The sequence below is a fragment of the Hermetia illucens genome, chromosome 1, assembly GCF_905115235.1.
Source record: "Hermetia illucens chromosome 1, iHerIll2.2.curated.20191125, whole genome shotgun sequence".
Lineage (NCBI taxonomy): Eukaryota > Metazoa > Arthropoda > Insecta > Diptera > Stratiomyidae > Hermetia > Hermetia illucens.
In genome coordinates this window covers 77,863,404-77,886,715 of record NC_051849.1, presented here as the reverse complement: position 1 = coordinate 77,886,715, position 23,312 = coordinate 77,863,404, and the positions used below count along the sequence as shown (strand labels likewise).

General features: G+C 45.2%; 1 protein-coding gene across 1 annotated transcript; it reads left to right on the top strand.

The window, feature by feature from the left end:
- Positions 1-11,476: 11,476 nt before the first annotated feature.
- On the top strand, positions 11,477-21,981 carry LOC119653583 (mutS protein homolog 5-like). The gene is made up of 5 exons (XM_038058370.1): positions 11,477-12,046; positions 19,527-20,017; positions 20,071-20,503; positions 20,684-21,453; positions 21,903-21,981. Exons 1-5 carry the CDS (start codon positions 11,477-11,479, stop codon positions 21,979-21,981), a joined length of 2,343 nt encoding a protein of 780 aa, XP_037914298.1.
- Positions 21,982-23,312: the final 1,331 nt, after the last annotated feature.

The following is a 23,312-nucleotide window of genomic DNA, read 5'->3' as shown; positions in this document are numbered from 1 at the left end:
ACGGCTATGCACTCTGCGCTTGCGAGGCAAGTTTAGAAATATAAGCCTCATTAACGTTCACGTTCCTACAGAAGAGACTGCAGAGTTGGAGAAGGATACCTTCTACAGGGCAATGAAACAAGCCCTCGACGCTCGTCCCAGGTATGATATCAAAATTATACTTGGGAATTTTAACAGCCAAGTATGGACTGAGTGCGTACTCAGGCAACTCGTTGGCTTACATAGCTTACATAAAGATACCAATAATAACGGATTGCGAACTATTCAATTAGCAGGGTGGTACGAAGTGGTTGTTGGAAGTACCTGGTTTGCGCGGAAAATGGTCCACAAATGTGCATGGGTCTCTCCAGACGGGACCACTTTCAACCAAATTGACCATGTGCTGATTGGACGCCGCCACCTTTCAGCATTGATGAATGTCGCAACATATAGGGGGGTCAATATGGACTCGGATCACTATCTTGTTAGCATGGTGCTCCGGGCTCGAATAACAGCACCATCTAGAATTCCCTCTGGCAATCACTGAACACTGAAGTAATTCACAGCACAGCTCTTCGTAATACCTATAAGGGCCGCATTAACCGCATTAACAATCCCCTTTGAACTTTATCACTGATATGGCAACAAACATACTTGGCCCCAGAAACAAAAAAAAAGTCGGCACGGCTGATTCGATGATGAATATAAGCTAACAACGAGTAATGCTGCATTCTTCTAGAAGACGTGTACGCGCGGAGAATTATTACGAACTCCATTGAGCGGAGAAGTGACTTTACAAATGGAAAAAGGAACCCTGGCAGAACCAATAGGTCTGTGAATTAGAAAAGCATAGGGAGCAGCCGCACCAGCCGCAGAAATTTTACCAACAAATCAGCAGGATGAAGCTTTCTACATTTCGATGCTCATCCTGCCGAGACTAAGAGGGAAATCTGATTTCCGGCAGAATGGGAGTATTGGAGCGATGGGTTGAGGGTTTTGATGAGCTGCTCAACAACCACAACATTGGCGAGTTGGAGGACCCCAAACTGAAGACGACATACAAATACTGCCACAATACTCATCAGATTAAAAATCTTAAGTCTACAGGAGCCGATGGAGTTGCAGCGGAACTGGTTAAGTATGCAGATGACCAATTCACCAAGCGGTTCATCAACTGGTGCTCAAGATGTGGGGCAGCGAATAAAACCCTGACGACTGGCAATGAGGCATTATCTGTCTCATACATAAAAAGGGGGATATCACAGAGTGCAGCAATTATAGAGGTACGTTTCTGAGTACCATCTATAAGATATGGCCCACTATGTTGCTAGGTCGGATAGTCCCATACGTTCAGAACATCATTGGTCCAAACCAAAGAGACTTCCAGGCCAATTAGCAACAGATTTTCTTTTTTCGGCAAGCGATGGAAAAACTGTTGGAATATGCTCATCAGTTGTATCGTTTTAAGGCCGCCTATGATTCGGTATCCCAACGAAATTGATAAGACGGATTAGACTGACCATGACCAATCTGCGAGGTCAGATAAAAGCAGCAGAATCACTACCGAGGCTAGTCAACATCAATAACAGTTTAAGACAAGGGGATGCCCTATCATACGTCCTCTTTAATCCGGCCCTGGAAAAAGTGATCTGTGATGCTGAGGCAAATGCGAGAACCATCCTCTTTAATATTGATATCGGCATCATGGGAGGAACGACCCGCGGCGTACAAACTGCTTTCATTCAGATCCAGCAGGTGGCGTGAGATCTTCCGGTATGGTGGCAACATTTGCGCCAAAAACCATCGCACTGGTCAAACGAGAAGAATAAAGATAGGAGACTACAACTTTGGGACCGTTGATAATTTGTCATACCTAGGGTTGAAAATCATATAACGAACGTCGATATCAGTTGTGATGATGAAATCCGCGCACGGTTGTTGACTGCCAACAGAGCCTATTTCAGCTTACAAAAACTGTTCCGCTCGAAACGTTTCACCATATGTTTGAAGCTCTTATGTATTCCTCGGAGACCCGGAACAAGAAAAATTGCGCATTCTTTGCCGGGTTCCAGAGGAGAATCCTTCGAAGAATTTTTGGCCCCCTACATTAGGATGTGCGATTCCGTAGCCTACATAACGAAGAAATCTATGAGCGATACTTTGGCCGTCTGGTTGTGGATAAAATCCGGCTCACTACGTTGCGGTGGGTAGGGCAGTTAACTCGTATGGATGAGGATGATCCAGCCCGAAAGGTCTATAAGGGCGATATCAAAGGTAGAAAAAGAAAGCGATCAGACTATGCCTGAGATGGAACGATGGTGTAGGCCAGGACGCCAGACAGTTTTAGGAGTATCGAATTAGTGGACTTCGGCGCAAAACCGGAGTTCCTTATTAAGGCAGGCCTTGACCGGATACCGGTTGTTGCGTCGTTGATGATAATGATAATGAATCTGAATTAAAGTGATGCTAATTTGCAAATATAATAATTTTGTCAATGCCTAATGTATAGGGTGGAGTGCAATATTCTTTACACGGGAAAAAAAATTTGTTTGATAAAAGACCGAAACAAACTGTTCAGACAAAGATAAGGGATTAATTTGAAAATTTTCAATATTAGGCATCATCCGTTCTAGCGTTTCGTTAGTTTACCGCTCTCACACAGGCATAGTTCAAGTGCTTCTTGAAATTGATCTTCGTGTCAATGATATGGCCAACACACACCACGGTGTGTTGCTTAGGTCCCTCATTGGTATCGTATAACAGTTTAGTCAAGCTAGGGATACCCGTTTTAGCAAATTAGTTTTTTATCCATTCCTAGCTGGTTGAATTGAATGTATTTTTGACGTTCAATAGTACCACGGCACAGCATTTATTGAAGGACATCGCGTCCCGAGCTAACTTCAAAACCGCCTTGAGGAGCCTTCAAATCAGGGAATTCCTTTCAACAACCCGAGGGAGAGAGGAAGGGAACTGTTAGTTCAAGCAACTAATCGCCATAATGTGCAATACGATACTACCTTTCAGTGCTTCTAAGCATCTTTCGAGACGATGTTGTCTGGAAAGAGTTCCCTGCATTTAAATAAAGTTGTTGACGAATCCCATCACACCTTCCAAAAGAAGAAAGGTGTGATCGGCATCGTCCACAACCCCATTACAAATAATACAAGCAAGAGATCGTGTCTTCCCAATATTGTGCCGGCAAGACTGAAAACATCCGTACCCACATAGGAGCTGGGTAATAAAATAGTTAGTCTTGTTTCTGATTCAGCTACGTGCCTAAGTTACCAATGGGATACGCAGTCCATCTTCCTCTTGTCTCTTCCTTTGCACTTGTATATGGCATTATACTCCTTAGCAAGGAGGACAACGGAAATCACTCTCGCAAAAATCACCAGGCTGCTTCAGAGACGTTGCAATAGGCAGAGACCACCCGCAAAGTTCTTTATTTCTGTGCTTGCACAAGTTGCTTACGATGTACTTCCTTGCCGAGAGCGTCAACCCATACATTTTTGTCGTAGAAAAGAACAGACTGCGTTGTTCTCATTAGAAGACGTCCCTGCTATGTTTGCCATTAGCTAACTTATGAGGGTTTTCCTATATGGCGCTCGATATTTCAACTTTTTTTTAGATTTTTTTGGCAATAAAAAAAGTGTAATCTTCTCTTTCATACAAAAATGTTAGTATTGGAATTTTGAAGTATGACATACAATTTTAATTATCGAATTTTGTAATTTTTTGTTCTTTGTTGTCAAAGTGGGCTCCCTTAAAAAAAGAGAAAAGAGAAATCAACTCAGCAATGCCGTCACGTTCCCCAAGGCCGTTGAGCTTGAGATCTCTCCACGTAACTGTTCATCGCTGCTCTGCCGATTTACTTCTTTCACACATCCGTAGATCTTTCCCAGCGAATGAATGTCAAAAGTCCGAAAAGGATTATTTTGGAATTCGGAGTTCAGATCTCAACCTCACCTGCTTTTCATCGATTTCAACAATCTTTTCAATGCTCTACGCAGGAGGGGCTTTTCGGTGCAGCTCATAGCTTTTATCAGAGCGATATATGATGGCACAAAATATCACGTGCCGCGTCGAAGTAAAATTTCTCAGGAATTTGAAGTTCAAAGCAGAGTCCGACTAAGTTGCATTCTGCCGCCGATACTGTTTATTCTTGTTATCGGGGGAGTTTTCCATATTGCCTTGCCCGGAGAACACGGAGAACTTCAATGGACAATTACACTTTTTTCCAAATACCTTGACCACTCTGCGGACATCTGTTTGCTCTCGATAAGAGAGACTTGCAAAGAGAGGCAAACAGGGTTGGGCTGAAGGCAGAGTTCAACAAAACCAAAATTTTTATCCTGACCGGTTTTGCTTTCTTGCTATCTGTTAGTAAAGATCAATTTATCTATCTTAGTAGCGTAGTTTATGCCGATAGCGGCACCGAGCTTGATCTTATCCAACGTATTAACAGGGCTAAATCTACCTTCGCTGTTTTATCCAAAATTTGGAACTGCAACTACATCATAACATCAATATCACATCTAGATTGTTTCGCGCCAATGTTCTCTCTGTGCCGTTATATGGCAGTAGCACGAAGAAATTGACCGACGCTGTTATATAAACGCGCTTCGTTAACACCTATCTCCATCTAAATCGCAAACAATGACCTGAGCCGGGGTATGAGGCAGTTACAGGTAAATGCTCGTATGTTGATTGATGGGAGGAAGTGGTAGTAGATAGGTCACCCTTTAAGAAAGATGCGTGTGCATTGCTGGCTATGTTATGCAACAGAACTCACTTACCCCGAGTAACCGACGAATGGATTGTCCTACAATTACATGGCGGGAAAAAAGAGAAGAGGAGTGTAGACTTCTTGGGAAGACCTTGACAAAGTTGAAGCGCATTTCGTCAAATTTAAAAAGATGGCGCGTGGATGTGGTTGACACTCTATGTTCGGTTTGGGATATATTAGACTCCAATTAGTTTCCCTTCGAGGAGAGCGAAAAATGGTCCGTCCATATTCGGGCTCATATTCAGTAGTTTTCTGAGGGTTTTCCTGATCTCTATCTTTAACCGGCTTTAGCGTTGGAGGAGGTAGCTCCTCCTTGATGAATCCGAAACTAACTCCCGCGATATCTGCCTGCCAGGTGCAGTCTCCCCGTGCTTGAAAAGCAACTTTCCGCTCACTTTCAATAGGTATTCTTGGGAGGAGTATTGCTTTACATAATCCCTGATGATCGGTAGCAGTTCGGTTAAACGTTTTAAAGAAATAAAAAGTAAAAAGTACCGCAGAAACCTCAAACCTGGACCAAAGTCATTTTCTCACGTAAATTGCCTCGTTGGCTATCCACAGCGGTGGAACCTTGTAATTAGTTCGAACGACTCTCCCAAAGCAAAACAAATCTTACGAAGGAAGATCAATGCTTACAGGCGCTTGTCTATGTAAGGCTTTGGCAGATTGATTTGCTTCACTAAAGTCTTTGACTCAGAATTGATACTGCAATTATGTAAATCTGATTCCCTAACGCCTCCTGAAAAGTTATGTGATAAAACAATTGAAATTGAGGTCTTCAAGAAGACAATGATTCTAAACATGAAAACATCCTTTGCGTACAATAATAATAACAAAGCCGAATTAAACAATAATAGCACGCTAGGATCCAATCCGGAGCAACATACAACAGCGTTTCGGAATGGATTATGGAAGGTTAAGTTTCCTCTGTTCCAGGATCGGAACCAGCAATTAGAGTGTCGGTAGTATTTGCAATAGCCCCGGTCGTGTATAGAAGGTACTTTGACGTATGGTGGGTGACTGGTGGGAAGTAAATCTCAATTTGTATATGCATAAGAGATAGCTTTCGACGAGGATCGCTGATTATGGCCACTTCGACTCCTCATAGATTAATTGTGAGAGGTTCTATGCTGCATCGCAATCAATCAAAATCAGATTGATTTGTATCAACCTCATTTCTTCGTTACGTCCAAGGCTCTCCGAAACATTGGGCGTCTGCTACTGCCTGCGTTTGACTGTGACGACAGTTGAAACCCTTTTTCCTTTGCTTAGCATATATTCCATCCATTGCACTCCTCCCGAACATTTTCTGCACCTCTTTAACACATCACATGAGTGAAAAAACTTTATGTTGCTAGCTGCCAGCATTTTTAAGGCTATTTCAGCCGGTAAGCCGTTATAGTTGCCTACGCCTTTCTGACTGTGTGGTCGAAATTGTTTTCTAGGATTTCGCGGATATTCTTCTCGGTCGTGATTTCATCAATGTCTTTATATTGTCTTATAATCTATTTTTTTTTTTTGGTTCGCACTTGTGTCTTTGCCGATAAAGACTTCTCCGCTTCGCTGTCTCTCTGTTTGTGTGTGACACGCACTTTTCTCAGAATTGAGTACATCTATTGACAGGAAATTTTGTGAACCTGTGACACCACACGCGTGCATGGAATGACATCTTTCCATGTTCAATTTAAGGGAGGGTCCCCATGAATGCGAAAGGTGGGGTAACTTTTTTTTCACGGAATATATATGGGATATCAAGTTAAAGGGCTTGATTCGTATTTCCCGAATCATATCTTAGTTTTAATGGCAGTAGCAAATACGCGGGGTAAGGGAGTCGGAAGCGGTCACTCAAATTAACCAAGAAAAGCAACGGGGATCACTCCCGCGATCACCATCACAGCCGGTTCAGAGACACTGCGGTACGGAGGCGTCAACTTCAAGGTTCCCCGTCTCTGTATTTTTGCGAGACGCTTACGATATACCTCCTCGCCAAGAGTATCAACCTGTACCGATGTGCCGTAGAGCAGGACACACTGTGTCAAGAGTCAGCCCGAGGTACTTTACCGTTGGTTTTGACTCGATTTTCAACTCGCCGAACGATATGGAACGTGTAGTCGGAATTCTCTTTTTAGTCGGGGTGACTACTTACGATCCTCTTCAAGTCCACCCAACTACTGGCCTATGCTGACGATATCGACATCATGGGAAGAACCACCCGAGACGTACAAACTGCCTTCATCCAGATCGAGCAGGCGGCGCGAGATCTTGTGCTGCACATCAATGAAGGCAAGACAAAATATATGGTGGCAACGTCAGCACCGAAGACGAATCAACCAACAACATCAAACCGCACTGGTCAAACACAAACACGAACAAGAATAAGGATAGGAGAATACAACTTTGAGACCGTTGACAATTTCTCCTATCTAGGGTCGAAAATCACAACCGATAACAACTACGATGATGAAATCCGCGCGCGGTTGTTGTCAGCCAACAGAGCCTATTTTAGCTTACAAAGACTGTTCCGCTCGAAACGTCTCACCATAGGGTCAAAGCTCTTACTGTACAAGACTATGATCTTGCCAGTCCTCATGTATTCCTCGGAAACTTGGGTTCTTAGCAAGAAAAATTGCGAACTCTTGGCCGCGTTCGAGAGAAGAATCCTCCGAAGAATTTTTGGCCCCCTACATGAGGATGGACGATTCCGTAGCCTACACAATGACGAAATCTATGAGCGATACCAGGACCGTCCGGTTGTGGATAAAATCCGGCTCAATAGGTTACGGTGGGCGGGTCACTTAATCCGTATGGATGAAGATGATCCCACCCGGAAAGTCTATAAGGGCAATATCTATGGTAGGAAAAGAGGACGAGGCAGACCCTGCCTAAGATGGAGCGATGGCGTGGGCCAGGACGCCAGACAGCTTTTAGGGATATCGAATTGGTGGTCCTCGGCGCAAAACCGGGATTTCTGGAGTTCCTTATTAAGACAGGCCTAGACCGGATACCGGTTGTTGCGCCGTTGATGATGATGATGATGACTACTTCGATTTTTTCCAGTGCAAGGTTGAAACCCGTCGCAATGTACCAAGTCTATTTTGCGCATGTTCGACAGTACGAACATGTTACTGCGTAACCGACCAGGCGTGACTATTCTGGCATGTCGAGTTTAAGTAGCCTGAATGCGCCGAACAGTAGGCTTAGCTTATGTTGGAACACCAGTTTGTGTACCTCTGCTGGAATACCATCGGGTCCTGGCGCCTTCTTGTTTTTCATAGAGAGGATCGCCCCCGTGCTCGAACAATGCGATCTTTTGCTCGCCCTTAAATGAACAGGGTTTCCGTAGAGCTCCGATGGTGTATTAAGCGGTGGAGTCTGTGATACTTCTTCGGAACTTTGCAATTTCCGCCGTCGACCAATAGAAGATTTGCCACATCTCGATGCCCTTCTGGGCATGGAAGCTCCGCAGGCCGTCGTTATCAGGTTCACATTTGAATTTACGATAGTGTCAGCTGCAGCGCCACTATCTCGAGGAGTCCTATCTATCCTTTCAAGAGTTTCGACAAATCTCTCGGTGTTCATCTTTGCGATGTTCGATCACAGAAGGAGCGCCGAATTTGCGCCCACTGAGAGTTTGTGTTAACCACTTCGACTTCGATTTCGACTTCGTGACAGGTGGCAGAGCTTAAATGCTGCTCGACACACCAAACTATTCCTGCCAGAACCCAACATACGTACCGCAAAGTTTATCCTGTCGAAAAGCAGGAGGACTTGCAGGTGTATTGTGGGCATTCTGACAGGCCATATTTCACTAGCTGGGCATATTTTCAGAATAGGAATTACCGAAGATGATACGTGTCCCTCCTGTAATGAGGAAGCGGAATCCACGGAGCATTTCCTTTGTGAGTGTCCCGCCTATGGACGCATCAGGCATCAGATCTTTGGTGCCGATGTCCTCAAATTGCGACGGGTAGCATCACATCCACTAACGGAAATCCTGCGATACGTCAACGAATCCGAAATATTCCGTTAGACGGGGGAGGCGAGTACAATGGGCCAACACGGCCTGAGTGCTCAGAAGCTGTAGCTTCTCCCCCACCATACAAACACACACGCACAACCACTTCGAACGCAATGTATTCTACGAAATCTTCCAGAATTCACCACCGGTCCACAAGCGACCTCAGTGACTCCGACGCGAAGGTTACATCTGGAATGCTCCCCTCGCAGCCTGGCCGCCGGAACGTTGGGGTAGATTAGGTGTTGAAAACTACCAGTCCTGTTCTCGCCGCCATTTCGAGACTTCTCTCTCCCCTTCGTTGCAGGTGTTCGCCATAAGCCCACGTAGTCTTTCTATCAGGTCCCCGGCAGGTTGCAGGCGTCTGCCCATAATCCAAACATCTGTAACATTTGGTTGGAGCAGGCCGGATTCGTATCCTACACACTATCCAAATTTTGATTTTCTCTTTGTTTAGCAGTTTTCTCGCGCATTGCTTCCATCACTGCGCGTTTATGGCATTGGGAGTTCGCAGAGGTGATAGCGCGTGGGTTTCAGGCTGGAAACAAAGCTTTCTCTTCCAGAAGCCCCTTGATTACTTCACAAAACGTCACCTTAATTGTTGTCATCGGGCCTAATTCGACTAGGACTCTACCACCCATCGTTTATCGAATGGAAGACACGTTCGCTCCGCTATCTTCGGGCTTGATTGTGTATGCTCTGCAGCGGGCTGTCTGCGATCCGTTTAGCGCTTGCGGCATTTTCATCGGGAGTTGCGATTGTTTCTGCTTCCCGCAAATTTGCTCTTACTCTCCACTTCTGCCTGTAGTACGAAATTCTGTCCAGGAGCTCCTCCAGCTCCGTCAGCCCGTTTTTCACCCCTTTGTTGACGTTTTCCTGGATTAACGACGCAGATAACATACGCTTCACAATTGCCGTGCATTTCTTAATATGCCTTTCCTCTTCAACTTTCGTCAGAGTATTCGACAGCGTTCCCACTCGGTTTCTATTCGAAATTATCCGGTTAGTTTCAACAGTTTCCCTTGTGTCTCTTTCCGCAACTGTAGGACTGCGTGGTACTGTCTGGGTTGCCGTTTCCGTTGCAGGTGCCGCGTCATTTTGGGCGTCTTCTTTCCTGTTTGTGCATCCCGATGTCTCGTCGGGTATTTCAACCCTTGCTGCGTCCTTCGCTGGGCGTTGGGGCAAGCGACTCATTTTCGTGTTGCGTATAAACGGAGCCAGCTCATTATCCATTTCCACTATCTCCTCGGTCGTATTGTTTGTATTTGCCATTTAAGTTTTTACTAGGGCATTGTGTGCAAAGTACCGGCCGCAATAGTCAGAAACCTGTATACCTTCGGGGACAAAACCCGTACCCCGGTTCCCTGGAGTCTGACCTACGATTAACTGATCCCGGAATTCAGGGATGGATCAGCGCTCGATCAGAGCAACGCGGTCTACTAATACCGGTTTAATGCACATTGCCCGACCAGGGTCCCGAAGGGGCTGATATACACCACAACTACCAACTTGGCAGAGTTAAGCTCACTTCACTCCATCGATGTCAACAAGGAGTTGTGGACGGCTTCGTGGACTCCTAGTGTATCCCAGCGGGTATCGGCCATTGGCATTTCGCTCTTTACCGTGAAGCTTTCTCCAGGCTACTACCTAGGGCGCAGGTATTATACCAGCTAGGGGGTTAAAACTACTTGCTCGGGCACCTCGGGGACGCCACTCCCCGTATCGTAAGCGACCCGCTAAGGATCGTTGACGACTCCTGAGGGAACGACTCCTGAGGGGTCGACAATAAGCTCCGCTTCGACACCCATTGCTTCGAAGTCACCAATCGAGCAGCAGAATTGTCAAGCTTTATACTTTGCTCCTCCTTTGATGTTAACTTCATCGAACCCGTATTAACTCTCTTCAATTCTCTCATAAGGAGTACCCTCGAGTACTGCTCCGTGATCTGGTCACCCTCCCGTAACTGTGGTTGTTTTGCCCTTGAAAGCATGCAATGTAAATTCACCCGTTCCCTCTTCTTTAAGGAAACCTCCCTCGTGTGGACTACCCCTCCTGCCCCCGCTTTCTGAACCTCCCCTTTGTACAACCCCGTAGATCCTATCTGGATTTATGAACATTTTTTAAATTTTCCTCGAGTCTGATGGACTGCTCCGCCTCTTATAATACACGTAACGCAGAAATTTTCAACGTGTTCTTCGTGGAGCTCGAAGTCTACTTCCATTCATCGATTCCTAGACTTTGTCGAACTTGCAACGCACAACAGCCTGGTCCTTTGAACTTCTTTTCTTTAAGTAGTTTTAAGCATAGGTTAAGATTATTGCTTTGTCCTCCTGGGGAGGGCAATAAGTAATTGGAGTTTACTCTGTTCATTGTCCGTAAAATAAATAAATAAATATAAAATATGAATTTAATACAAATGAAACCATCGAGTATTCAGATATTTTATAAAAAATCCGAAAACCCTTTCATACCTGAAAGCAAAGACATCGCTAGGGATACCGAATTTTTAGGTATTTTCATCGTAGACAAACACCTTCTTTTAGATTATGAACGCACAAAACTTCTACTACTTCCGCTTCACACATCAAAGCTTCCGTTGGAAAGTGCCGTTAGTATCTGAAAGTTGCAAATTATTTAGTGAAAGTGTCTTTTATATTCTCATCTACTGAAATCAGTTTTGCGATTAAAATTTAGACATGGCTAACAGACCACACGAGACCCAAAACTCGTTGGAAGAAAATCTTGGCCAAGTCATGTCGTTATGTTGGGAAAAGGGGAAGATCGCGGCTTCCTACTACGACCTCAGCAGTTTGGAATTGTTCACTTGCCACGAGGCGTTGGATCACTCACCGGAATTCGCAATGACCATGAATTTACTGCGTCAGGTGAAACCGCTACACATCCTCGCGAGCGGTCCTAATTACTTCCTGAGGGAATTGCTTGTCTATTGCCATTTGCCAAGGGACGAGGATCTGGGTCGATATAAGGTGAAAAGCCTTCGGATGGCCGCTCTCCTGCCTTTAATTATCTTTCCACAAAGTGAGAAGAGTCTCAGTGCGAATCGACGGATTATCCTGGAACTGAATTTGCCTGGGATGCCGGGTCAACTCGTCGCGGCCGACCGTGCGGCGTACGTGGAGAGTATGCTCCCCTTGCATCAGCATTTGGTGGTTCATAGCTTGGGAGCGCTTTTGCAATATATCCATGCGAACAAATCGCATCTGTTCTTGGGACTTGGATCCGATGTCGTTGTGAGTGATTTGAAGGTAAAGTTCATAATTTGTTCTTTTTTTATTGCAAATGTTCCAGATCTTCGGATATAGCAGTTCTGGTAACCATGGCAGCTGTGGTATTTAGAGGCAGATGAAATCCTATTACAAATCCTTAGTAGGAGATGGAGCTACTAACATTTTTACCTGCTATATTTGTCGTTGGTATGGCCCTGTGAGTTGGAATTTAGGCTATATGGTTGTCATTCACTCCTTAGTGCGGCATAGTCGTCAACCACGCTTCCGCGAAATTGTTCACAGTTCGCTGAAAGGTGCTTCAATTTCCACCCGGACTTCTGCACTCAAACTCATTCACTTCTGTCCTGCGCCAAGTGATCTTGGGACGGCCCAATCACCGACTATCTTGGGAGAGTGGGTTTCACTGCACGGCGTAGCTGGTATTGCAATTATGAAATCCCACGCATACAATGGGTGGCACGAGTTTAGGTGAAACTTAGGGGATGTAATCTAATCTACCCGCGTGAGGTATCAAACGTTTCAGTTAGTACTTTCATAATGGTGGAGCAGGGGCTCAACGAGTGAGATAACTACCCAACCAAAAATGTGAAAAAATTTGGGTAATGCGCTTATATGAAATTTAGACTTAAAAATACATTCTGATATCTGCTCAAATAAATTTAATAATAGTATATTGCTAACTTTTTCAAGTTGACTAGAAAACTGTCTTAAGTTCATTCTAGAAATACGGAATTTTGCAGTGCCATGCAATTTCGTGGAAATCCCGATATTACTATCAATGTTATCATCATCATCAACGGCGTAACAACCGGTATCCGGTCTAGGCCTGCCTTAATAAGGAACTCCAGACATCCCAGTTTTGTGCCGAGGTTCGCCAATTCGATATCCCTAACAGTTGTTTGGCGTCCTGACCTACGCCATCGCTCCATCTCAGGCAGGTCTCCTTTTTCTACCTTTCCGGGCTGGATCATCCTCATCCATATGGAATAAGTGACGCGCCCACCGTAACCTATTTAGCCGGATCTTATCCACAACCGGACGGTCACGATATCGCTCATAGATTTCGTCGTTATATAGGCTACGGAATTGTCCATCCTCATGTAGGGGGCCAAAAATTCTTCGGAGGATTCTTCTCTCGAACGCGGCCAAGAGTTCGCAATTCTTCTTGCTAAGAACCCAAGTCTCCCAGGTATTCCTCGGGTAAGATCATTGTCTTGTACAGTAAGAGCTTTGACCCTATGGTGGACGTTTCGAGCGGAACAGTTTTTGTAAGTTGAAATAGGCTTTGTTGGCTGGGAATAACCGTGCGCGGATTATATCATCATAGCTGTTATCGGTTGTGATTTTCGACCCTAGATAGGAGAAATTATCAACGGTCTCAGAGTTGTACTCTCCTATCTTTATTCTTCCCGCTTGGCCAGTGCGGTTTGATGTTGGTTGGTTGGTTTTTGGTGCTGTATCAATGTTATAGCAGTTCAAATTCATCAATTTCGCGCGAAATTTACTGCATCGTAAGTCATAGGAATAAAATGCTGATGTCATACTTAACGAGAATAATTGATATACTAGTAAAATTTTAAAGTCCCAGGTATGAAAATACTTTCCAAAGCTCAGATGCGATGTAGTTATATCTTGTTGTCTTTCTTGATTTGATTCGACTTCAGTAGCGATAATGTAATGTACCGTTCTTCTAATGAACGCATCGCGATAGCTTATGTGGGTTCGTCTTCCTGAATGTCCCATTATTATAAAGATCTTCGCAATATACCGCTCCTAAATAGCGGGAAAATAAGAATTGGTTGGGTAGTGTGTAGGATACGAATCGTGGCCGCCCCAACCAAATGTTACAGATATTTGGATTATGGGCACACACCTGCAAACTGTCGGGGACCTGACAGAAGGCCAACATGCCGTAAATGTGGTCATACAGGCCATAAAGCGAACACCTGCAATAAAAAGGAGAGCTGTGTCCTATGCAGGGACCGTGGCGCGACTGATGAGAGCGTTGCGCACACTGCGGGATCGGAGCGGTGTCCAGTTTTCAGAGCAGGACTGGAAAGAGCTAGGACACGGTCAACATGATTCGCATCCTACAAATCAATATGCACCGGAGTGCAAACGCTCACGAGTTGCTAGCACAGTTCGCTGTGGTGACCAAAGCTGATTTAGTACTTATCAGTGGGCAGTACCAAAACAAGGGCGCAGTTTCTTGGCACCCTGAGATATCAGGTACCGCTGCCATCTGGGTTCGGGACGGCACCCTCCTGGGGGTTCTTGCCCAAGACCGAGGGGATGGCTTTGTCTGGATTCGGTGTTCAGGGATAACGTTTTTTAGTGTCTATCTTACGCCGAATGAGACGATGCCGGACTTCCGTCGGAGGCTTGATGCTTTGGAGGACGCTATCTTAGACACGGGGGTGACTTCAATACTAGGGCACTTGAATGGGGCATGCCTTACACAGATTCCAGAGCGAAACGAATCCTGGAAATGGCGGCGAGAACAGGACTGGTAGTTCTAAACACCGGATCCACCCCAACGTTCCGGTGCCCGGGCTGCAAGGGAAGCATTCCAGACGTAACCTTCGCGTCGGAATCACTGGTGTCGCTGGCCGACGGGTGGCGAGTTCTGGAAGACTTCTCGGCAAGTGATCACCAATACATTGCTTTCGAAGTGGTGGACACAAACTCTCGGTGTGCGCCACCCCGGCGATCTGCGCATGGAACGTCGCGAAAGTGAACACCGGGAAGTTTGTTGAAACTCTGGAAACAGGTGGGGCCACGCTGGAGGGTACTCCGGTGGGCGGTGGCGCCGCAGCTGACACCAACCCAGGAAGACATCGAGGCGCGGCAAATCTTCCATGTATTGATGGACAGTGGAAATCGAAGAGCTCCGGAAGGAGTGTCACAGGCTCCGCCGCTTAACACAACGTCTAGGCGACCGGGAGGAGGCATGTACCATAATGATGGAGTACAAATCAGCCAAAAGGAGACTCCGCAGCGCAATAAACAAGAGCAAAGCTCGCTGTTGGCAAGATCTGGTCGACGAGGTGAATGGGGATCCGTGGGGATTTGTTACAAACTGGTAACCCGAAAAATCGGGGCTCTGCGGGAACCCTGTTCACTTAAGGCCAAGCAGATGGACCGCATTGTAAGGGTACTCTTCGCTGCGCACCCCGTATGGTGACGTCAGCACGGAAAGCGCAGAGGACTGTCCACTTTTCTCTATAAAATAGTTGGAACAGGCAGTCCTCTCTATGAAAAACAAGAAGGCGCCAGGACCCGATGGTATTCCAGCAGAGGTATACAAACTGGTATTCCAACACCGGCCAGACCTACTGCTCGGCGCATTCAACGCTTGCCTGAAAGAGGGCATTTTCCCTGCTCTTTGGAAGGTTGCGAGGCTTGCGCTGATCCATAAAGGGAAAGGCGACCCCGAATTGCCGCCTTCATACCGCCCACTATGTATGCTTGACACTGCTGGGAAAGTGCTCGAAAATTTTATCAGAGGTAGACTCGCTGAAGCGATACGCGCTGCTGGAGATTTATCTCCCCGGCAGTTTGGTTTTAGAGCAGGGAGATCGACAATTGATGCTGTCATGCATGTCGTGGACGCCGTTCGGCGAGCAGAGGCACATAGCCGCCGAACTTGACGGGTGGTGCTCCTCATAACACTTGTCGTCAGAAACGACTTTAATTCGGTAAGATGGAAAGACATTCTAGGAACACTAGATAATACTTTCAATGTGCCGGACTATCTCTTACGGATATTGAGGGACTATCTGAGGAACCGCTCCCTGCTCTATGAAACCCTAGAGGGTCAAAGGTGGATGGAGGTCACGTCGGGAATAGCACAGGGATCCATCCTGGGGCCGGACCTCTGGAACGCTACCTATGATAGCCGACTTAAAATCGACATGCCAGAGAAGTCGCGTCTGGACGGCTATGCAGATGATGTCGCAGCGCTTGTTGCTGGACGCACTGTCGAACAGGTGCAAAGTAGACTCGGCATATTGATGCGACGGGTAAGTGGATGGATGACTACTCATGGTTTCAACTTTGCACTGGAAAAAACCGAAGTAGCCATCCTGACTAAAAAGAGAATTCCGACCCTGCGTCCCATATCGTTCGGCGAGTCGATAATCGAGTCAAAATCAGCGGTAAAGTACCTCGGGTTGACTCTTGACTCAAAGATGAGCTTTTCTTAGGCTGCAGCTGGAGTTTCGGCATTAAGTAGGCTAATTGCAAACATTGGGGGTCCTTCGTCTAGCAGGCGACGTCTCCTGATGAGTTCAACGCAGTCTGTCCTGCTCTACGGCGCAGAGGTATGGGCTGAACTCTTAACAAGGACGTATATCGTAAACGCCTCGCGCAAGTACAGAGACGGGGAGCTTTGCGGGTGGCGTCTGCGTACCGCACTGTCTCTGAACCGGCCGTGATGGTGATCGCGGGAGTGATCCCCGTTGCCCTTCTTGCTAAGGAGCGTCAATCCATATACAAGCGCAAGGGAGATGAATCAAGGGAGGTGGTTGCTCGCGAAGAACGGCAACGCACTCTAGACGAGTGGCAGCTCTCGTGGCAAAATGAAATTAGAGGCAGATGGACTGTGCGGCTCATCGGCAACTTAGGTGCGTGGCTGACTATTTCCTTGCCTAATTTTTAAGTGGGCATGGAAGTTTTCAGTCTTACCTACACAAGATTGGAAAGGCGCGTTCTCCGGATTGTGTGTTTTGCAATGGAGTTGTGGCCGACGCCCACCACACTTTCGTTTCTTGTGGAAGGTGGGAGGGGGTTCGTCAGCAGCTCTATATAAACACAGGGGATCTTTCTCCAGACAATATTGTCGAAGAGATGCTGAGGACTGCTGACAGGTGGAACCGTGTTGCCCATTACTTTCGGGCCCTTCTCGTTGCTAAGAAGATAGAACTCGGCCGGTGGAGGAGCCGTATGGCAAGGGGTTCCTTGAACTGAGAGTTCCCTTTCTCCTCTCCCTTCCGTTAGTGAAAGGAATTCCCTGATTTGAAGGCTCCGCAAGGTGGGAGAGTTCGGGAACTAGCCGGAGTAATGTGACAAACGGTTCCAGGCTAGCTCTCTGACGATGGGGAGGTGTTTAGTTGGTAGTCTGATGACATACCGAATCGGGAGTCCAACACTGTGTACGTAAATGCATTCACCTACTCTACCCCCCCAAAAAAAAAAAAAACTACAGCTCTCAACTCTTGTCAGGTCTCAGATTAGATTGGATTAGTCTAGCTCTTAGTATGGATATTATCCAATCCCTCCTTATACTGGTTAAGGCTTCCTTGATGGTATTGGTGCTAACGTTGTTGAGTGCTTCTTCTATATCCACGAAGACAGTTACAGTATATTGCTTGAATTGCAGCGACCGCTCAACCGTGCTTATTATCTCGTGAAGAGCGCCTCCTGTGGATTTGCCTTTGCCTAGGTGAAAGGCTTTCACTCTATAATTGTATTTAAATGGATATCTAGGACGTTCAATAACAATAAAGAAGTGAGGCTGATTGGTGTAAAGTCCTACGCGGCTTGCTTTCGATCTGAAAACCGCGCGCGCTCGCCTTCAAGAGTGTGGTACGTATCTCAAAGAAATGCAGCTTTTGTAAATATCGACAAGCCACGACCTAATCCCTTCTTACTGTTTCTGCATGGATTCGTTCCAGAAACTTCCCCACTTTTTAAGAAAGGATGGGCTCCTATGCTTGCTGCACAGAATCTTACTGAGTCTCTGAGATTCGCTGGTTCTCGCAATGTTTTGGCAATAGTCCAACCAGAACCGCCTCTTGCCAGTCTTAATAACCGACTTGTACTTTTTCAGGCAGTCCTTGTATGGTTGTCTCTCTGCTCAGTTTCCTGAGGGTGGATAAATCTTTATTTTACCATAGTGAGAATGTCTTCTCGCTGTATGTAGCAAAGCACGAGGCTTTGAAGGTGATTTCGAATGTCTTTTGCAGGGCGCCGTCCTTTGACTCTACTTCATCTTTAGTTTATTCTTGATAACTTTTTCAAAATTCCTCCAGTCGATCGTCCTGGGGTCTCTGAAAGGGTTCAAGACCTCTACAGCGAGATCTAGACTAAATAGTATCAAACTATGATTTGAGAAGGATCTCCCATTTTCGGTCAATAGAGTGATATCCTCCCAACCGTGGCTATTTTCTGAGTTGGGGAAATGGAAGCTTGGTGTACTGCCACACTGTTCTATACCGATAGATTTGTGTAATTAGTAAAATAAAACAGAGACTCTCCCCTTTCGTTGAATTCCGAGCTTCTCCAAAGCGTGTGTCTTCCCTTGGCGTCGTAGCCTATCAACAGGTTGGCCCTCTTTGCTGCGATGATGAATGGCATATGTTGCAGTTCTTCTGGCGTGAGCCATGTAAACCGAGGAGATATATATGTTTTCCGTCCCCGATTGCTTCAAGTTGACCACGGTTAGATCGCTGGAACTCAGGTCCTGATAAAGATCTGTCGCAATCAGTGTCTTTTGTGCAGTGGAATAAAATATAACATTTGCTTTGGTGGTTCGGCCTCGTCCGATCCAGGGTTCCTGTATCAGCGCGATGTCTTCATATAGGAGGAAGACTGGAAAACGTTCACCTTTGCATTCCTGACTCCATTATGCGGAGCAAAAAAGGTTGGCTTTTTATCTGGGATTCACCCTCCCAGTCGTCCTGGGTTCCTGGGTTCCTGGGGCTTTGAAGGCGTGAAGAATGAACGAGCTCTTCCTTATCTATCATTTCACTTCTTTGTTGGTTTTCAGGTCGCACATTTTCAGCCCTTACTTTTGGGAGGACCTGTGACGTCGACGGTTTCTGGTTAGGAATACTATTGCTGGTACTCAGTGCTACGGCTGACATCGATTATACTGCCTCTGACGGTCATTCTCTCGTAACTGCATGCCAGCAGCTCATCCTCCGATGATGTGCCTGGCGTCAACATCTTTATTTTTTCGAGTTGTCGTTTCTATCTATCTATCGTTAATTTTTTATTTTTTATTTTTTTTTTAATTTGGAATCATTTCTTAGTCCCACTACTAAACCGGAGAAATTGTCCCTGGCTAGCCCAGCCACAGGGGTAAGACAAAGTTCCTCATTAGACAAGTAGCCCTCGGAGCATGCCGTGCCACATTTCTAGTGTGGGGAAAATGATCCCCTGCCACTGCTTTGGTTTATCCCTCCACCAGATCCGCTTGCCCCTAACACATGACTAGCAGCCAAACAGATGCGCGACAGAGATTCGCGACAGTTGGATGCGCCGTTTCGAAGTTGGTTTCCAGTGGCCACCGCGAAGAGATCGTATGACAAATTGCCGAATTATGGAAACTTAACCTGTAACATAATCAACCCCGTGGACTGATGCTCCTCATAATGTTTAATGCGTTTCCGTCATGTTTTACAATGTAACCCATAGAATCTTACATATCTTTCTCCCAGGCTCCTAGCCTTTTAAATTAGTTTTTGGATATATTTGTAATTTAACAACTTTACAGGTTTACAAGCTTCAAACGGAAGTGCCGATGGATGATGTCACTATGGGATCATTGCAGATATTCTCTGGTACAAATCACCATCCTTCGGGTTACAAAGAAGGCGAAAACCAGTCAGTAGAAGGTTTCTCCATTTTCCGACTAGTTGATCGTTGCTTTTCACGTTTGGGTTCAAAATCAATGAAAATGATACTTTCCCATCCAATTCGTGAACCAGAAAAATTAAATTCGCGCTATAACACAATCAGTTGGTATCTGAGTGCAAAGAATTCAGATAAACTGCAGCCTATCAAAAAGTATCTTAAAAATGTTGGTGACATAAGCCAAGTTTTCCGCAACATCGTTTTACAACCAGAAAATATAAAAAATTGGCATCTCTTTAAGAAAATCGTCTACAACGGGTACATGGTGTTGAAAAGCTGCCAAGAAATTGGAACAACTGCGGCACCAAACACTCTTTTTGCAGAAGTTGCGGAGTTCATTGAAGATGACAAGTGAGCCTGGTATGCTATAGTGAAACAATTTACTGTAATACAAATACTTGTAGTTATATCCTCCAAGTTCTCCATGTTTTGGACAGAGTGGTTGACCTCGATGAGGAGTTGTCTCATTCAAAGTTTTCTGTAAAAATGGGTCTCGACGTCGATCTCGACGAGAAGAAGAAGTTGATGATTTCCATCCAGAACTCTATCCAAGAAGGAGTTCAAAATGAGCTGAAAGAGCTGTCTAGTTGTGTGGGAGATATTAGCTCTTATTACATTCCCGAGGTCGGCTATGTTATTAAAGTGGTTTTTTATGGAGAACAATCACTTGTTGCTGAGCAATTGAACCAGAATTTCACTTTGGTGTCAAGATCCGATGAAGCCCATTACTACCAAAATAATCATTGTAAGGAACTGAATGAGAAGTACGGAAAGCTTTATTCCGAAATACGGGAGCACGAGTCGAGGATTTGTCAGCGCTTGGTCTCGTTTCTGAAGGTAAGACTTTTGTAATTAATTTTGAAGTTCTTCCCTTTCAAAATAATTAAGCTAGTATGATTGGCTAGATAGAGATTAGATAGATAGATAGATTAGATAACAAATCTAATCTAATCGCCCGATTTTATTGGTATCTCTATATATCCTAATTCTTTCGTTCTAATAAAACTCATATTTTAGGAACGCTTACCCGGCATCCAAGGCGTAGTTAAACTTTGTGCTCAACTTGATTGCATCTTAAGTTTCGCCCAAGTAGCCGATGAAATGTCCTTAAGAAAGCCGGAAATTCTCCCGAAGAAGACTCTCAACATCCAACAGGGGCGCCATATTCTTTGGGCGTTAAGACAACGAATGGTCCCTAACGATTTTATCAGCGGCGAAAGCAATCGCAAGCTGGTGACTTTACTGAGTGCTCCGAATTCCTCGGGAAAAAGTGTATATCTGAAGCAAGTAGCTCTCACAGCGTACCTTGCCCACGTTGGCTCCTTTGTGCCTACATCCGCCACACGACTTGGCTTGCTTGATTCGATTTATTCGCGTATAAATTGCCCGGAGTCGGTTTATGGAAATAATTCGTCATTTCTGACTGACGTCCGGCAATTGGGCAAAGTTATGACCAATTCCTCCGACCGTTCCCTTATTTTGATTGATGAATTTGGAAAAGGGACGAGTCTCTTAGAAGCCCAAGCATTGCTCGCCTCATGCATTGAGAACTTGGTAAAACGAGGGGAGAAATGTCCGATTACATTAATTTCAACTCATTACGCTGATATTTATGACATCGTTCCGGACAAGGATAAGGATGCAATATCAATAAAAACATTTGAAAACATTACAACTAAAAATGGTGAAATGATTTCAACATTCCAACTAAAGGAGGGGAGAACTGTGAGAAATTATGCGACGAAAATCGCCGGCGTTAAACAGTTTATGGAGGAGATCAATAAAAGGTATGGAGTCGATGAATGAGCTCAGAGGCGGCTATATTTGATCAAATAATTTCAGATGCACAGACGGGGGAAACAATTTGGCTAACATTAAAGTCCGGCTGGCTGTTTTCATGATATGGTTGCGATTACACGGTCAAATTATCGATTATCAAAAGTTAATGGACCGTGTCTGCGTCCACTTACTTCGCTAGGACATAAAAATGTTTCTGAGCCTATGTAATACCATACAGTTATAATAAATTCTTAATTTTAAATTGAGGAATTCCACGGAAAGCAATTGGAAGATGAAGAGGTAAAAGTCACTGTCAGTCTGAATTGCAAAAACGTTCGAAGACAAGGTAATCTAATAACTAAAATTTTATTGACTACCGATGAAAAGTATCTCCAATGTTTACCTGAGGATCGAGGATCTATTCATAATTTTGTGCAGTTAACGTTCAAATTTTCAGTTTTGAAATGCGGACTCATGTTTTAATAGTTTTGCTGGTCCTGCCTGGAATGCCACAAGGACATGACTTAGATGTTTAGGATATAAGTAGGATAAGATAGTAGAATGGCGAAATGCGCTACAATTTCCCAAGACGCCCGAAATCCTTCTCCACTGTACTGCGCTAAGCGTCCTTGAGTCGACTCACTCGGCGGCCATTTTGGGAGGATGGATTCCACTGTATGCATGTAGCCAGCAATACAATTTTCGTCTTTCTTTAATGCCACTGTTACTTGCGCCTTCTGACCACATCGCTAACGGGTGCCAGGTCTGCGCGCCGACTAAGTTCTTCGTTTCTATTATAATTATGTCAGGCTAGTGTACTCCGATGATGGAGTTTGAGTGACAGTGGGGGTCTCTCTGCATCTGCTACTCCCATATAGCAATAATTGCATTTGCAGATTTAGAAAGGGTAAGCAAAAGCGGGTCTAGTACTGGTAATGCGTCGGATATCATCCAGTTCGGTGCTACCGTGGGCAGAAACCGCGCTACCTAGATATATAAATTGATCAACGCTCTCGATGTTCTGCCCATTAATGGAGATAAAGAGAGTACGATGACCCGTCTGAGACCTTGGTTTTGTTGATGTTTATCTTCAATCCAACTCTATCTGCCTGGCAAAATCGATGAAGCGCAGATCTAAATTCCACGCACTGTTCCTAAATGATCTGTTGGGTGTTGATGTGGTTAGTGCAGAAGGATCCAGGGCCGAAACAGTAAGTGCTGTGTCAATCAAGTTTTCGAGGTATTTTTTTTTATGTATTTTAGCATTATTTTGGCTTTGTCACGGTAGGGAGCACGCAGATACCCTTTCAATTATAACATTCAAAACGGATGCCCTTCTGTGAAATCTAACGATCATTTCCTTCTTCCATTTTCTGGAAATACCAGATCAGCAGTAACTGCAGGTGCAACGATAAATAACTCTGCGGAGAGATTGTCAAGCCCAGCAGCCTTACTATGTTCGAGTGCCGAAATTATTTCTCTTTTCCTTGGTAGAACATTCTGTATCCGCATCTTACGGTGAGTGGCAATTTTATCCACACCGTGGCGAAGTGTTCTTTTCACCTCTACAGTTGCTCATCAGCGTGGATGGGGATCAACGTTAACGTAAAAAGCTTGTCCAAAGCTTGACTGGTGCCAGTGGAATTTGTATCGTGATTTGATGTCGGATATCAGTCGACTCAGCTGTGAATGAGTACCTGAGTCAAATCAGGGTAATAATCTCGGGCGAGCGCAATGCTGACCACATTGCCTCCTAGTGTACCGTTAGGGTCTTGAATGAAGTGCTCTAACACACTTCAAGGCCCTGATCCGACATGGATTATTGCGTCAACGATTATTATAAAGCTTGACACCTACAAAAGTTTTC